The sequence below is a fragment of the Candoia aspera genome, chromosome 4 (assembly GCF_035149785.1).
Source record: "Candoia aspera isolate rCanAsp1 chromosome 4, rCanAsp1.hap2, whole genome shotgun sequence".
NCBI lineage: Eukaryota > Metazoa > Chordata > Lepidosauria > Squamata > Boidae > Candoia > Candoia aspera.
The window spans coordinates 114,499,573-114,501,329 of NC_086156.1; the positions used below are offsets into that span (position 1 = coordinate 114,499,573).

The 1,757-nt window shown below is 43.7% G+C and overlaps 1 gene segment (V, D, J or C); it reads left to right on the plus strand.

Annotated features, from left to right (window-relative positions):
- The first annotated feature begins 1,009 nt into the window (after window positions 1-1,009).
- Window positions 1,010-1,431, plus strand: LOC134497215 (immunoglobulin heavy variable 4-39-like). The segment is given in 2 exon segments: window positions 1,010-1,019; window positions 1,109-1,431. Coding segments are annotated over 2 exon segments (333 nt in total).
- The last annotated feature ends 326 nt before the right edge of the window (window positions 1,432-1,757 follow it).

Consider the following 1,757-nt stretch of genomic DNA (forward strand, 5'->3'; position numbering starts at 1 on the left):
ACACTTTCCAATTTCAGAAAAAAACATGTATCTGATCTGATCAGGGATTATATGGGCCTGTGGTATGCATTGCCCAGTGTAGTAGCCAATCTCAAAGCAACAAATTGACCTTTGTTAGATCTTTGTCTCAAATCTTTGTCCCTCCGTTTAATGTTGTATATTAGAGCAGAGGCAATTGCTGTCTCCTCTGAACAAGTCAAGGCTGTCAGTAGTGTAGTCAAGCCATGGTTAACATAGACATGCTGCAATTCTGGGACCTTTGAAAAAAGTAGTATTGGGTCACGTGCAAGAGAGCAAAATGTCAGGAAGAGCAACTTCCCACCTTGTTCCCACCACTAGTCATATTTTCTGAGTAGCTCAGTGTCAATGAAACAACAGAATCGAGAGAGAAAGTCCATTCAAGGAAAGAAGACCTTTTTTTTGGTCACCTGCTCTTCTCACGAGGCATGGTTATGGCCTCAAATGGTCACCTTTCCCAAACACTTTACAATGATGGAGAGTGACTACTGAGAGGTTTGCCCTGTAGAAGAGCCTCACCCCAGAGGTCTGGATGGGGCCAAGAGAAGACATTTCCTACACGCATTAGGGCTAAGTTATATATTTTGAGCTGTCAAGGGAGGCAGGCAGGCAGGCAGGCAGGCAGGCAGGGAGGCAGGCAGGCAGGCAGGCAGGCAGGCAGGCAGGCAGGAAGGAAGGAAGGAAGGAAGGAAGGAAGGAAGGAAGGAAGGAAGGAAGGAAGGAAGGAAGGAAGGAAGGAAGGAAAAGGTTCTCTCCCTCATTCTCCTAAAGAATGCAAGCACTCCACTGGACCTTGCTTTCTAAGAGCTACTTTATGGCTCATTGGTCTTATGCAAATATCATCATCAAATATTCCCCTTTAAAAGAAGGGCCCTCATTTTGGATCTCCACGTTTTCTTTGAATTGTGCATGTCCAACTGGCGGAAATCTATTAAATTAAATCTATTATTACACTATGGATTTCTTGCTCTTTTTCTTTTCTCTGATGGCCATGCCAAAATGTAAGTACACAATTTTAGAGAAAGTGACTATGTGATATTTTTAATGATGTACGTGAATCCTGATTTTGTTTTTTCTCCTACTTCTTTAGGGTCCCTTTCTGATGTGCAACTTGTATCGTCAGGGCCTGAAACTGTAAGGCCAGGACAAAACCTAAACCTGCTCTGCAAAGTTACAGGGGTCTCCATCACTAGTAGTAGTTATGCTTGGAACTGGGTCCGTCAGCCTCCAGGGAAAGGGCTTGAATGGATTGCCAGAATCTATCCTAATGATGGGAGAAAATGGTATTCAACGTCTCTTCAAAGCCGCACCACCATTGCTTCAGACAACTCCAAAAATGAGTATTCCCTTCAGCTGAACTCCGTGTCAGCTGCCGACACTGCTGTGTATTATTGTGCCCGAGATGCACAGTAGGAGAAGTTGACTGTCATTCTTAACAAAAACAGGAAACTCTTTCTGACTGTATACTTCTGATCCATCCAGCAGATGTATATTCAGGCAATGACATCGTGTGACCTCCTGGAGAAGTATATCTCCCAGACGAACATCAGAAAGAGTGGACTCAGGCATTGAAATTCAGCTCAAGGAGAAGATGACAAAACCCATTATGACACCCAGCCAATCCAGTCCACTCCAATGAATTAAGACTGATTATTTATGGGAATTTTAGTAAAGCATAACAGTAAGCATATTCTTGAGGGCATGGAAATGACATGCTTTTGTGCCGCTCATTCTGCAGA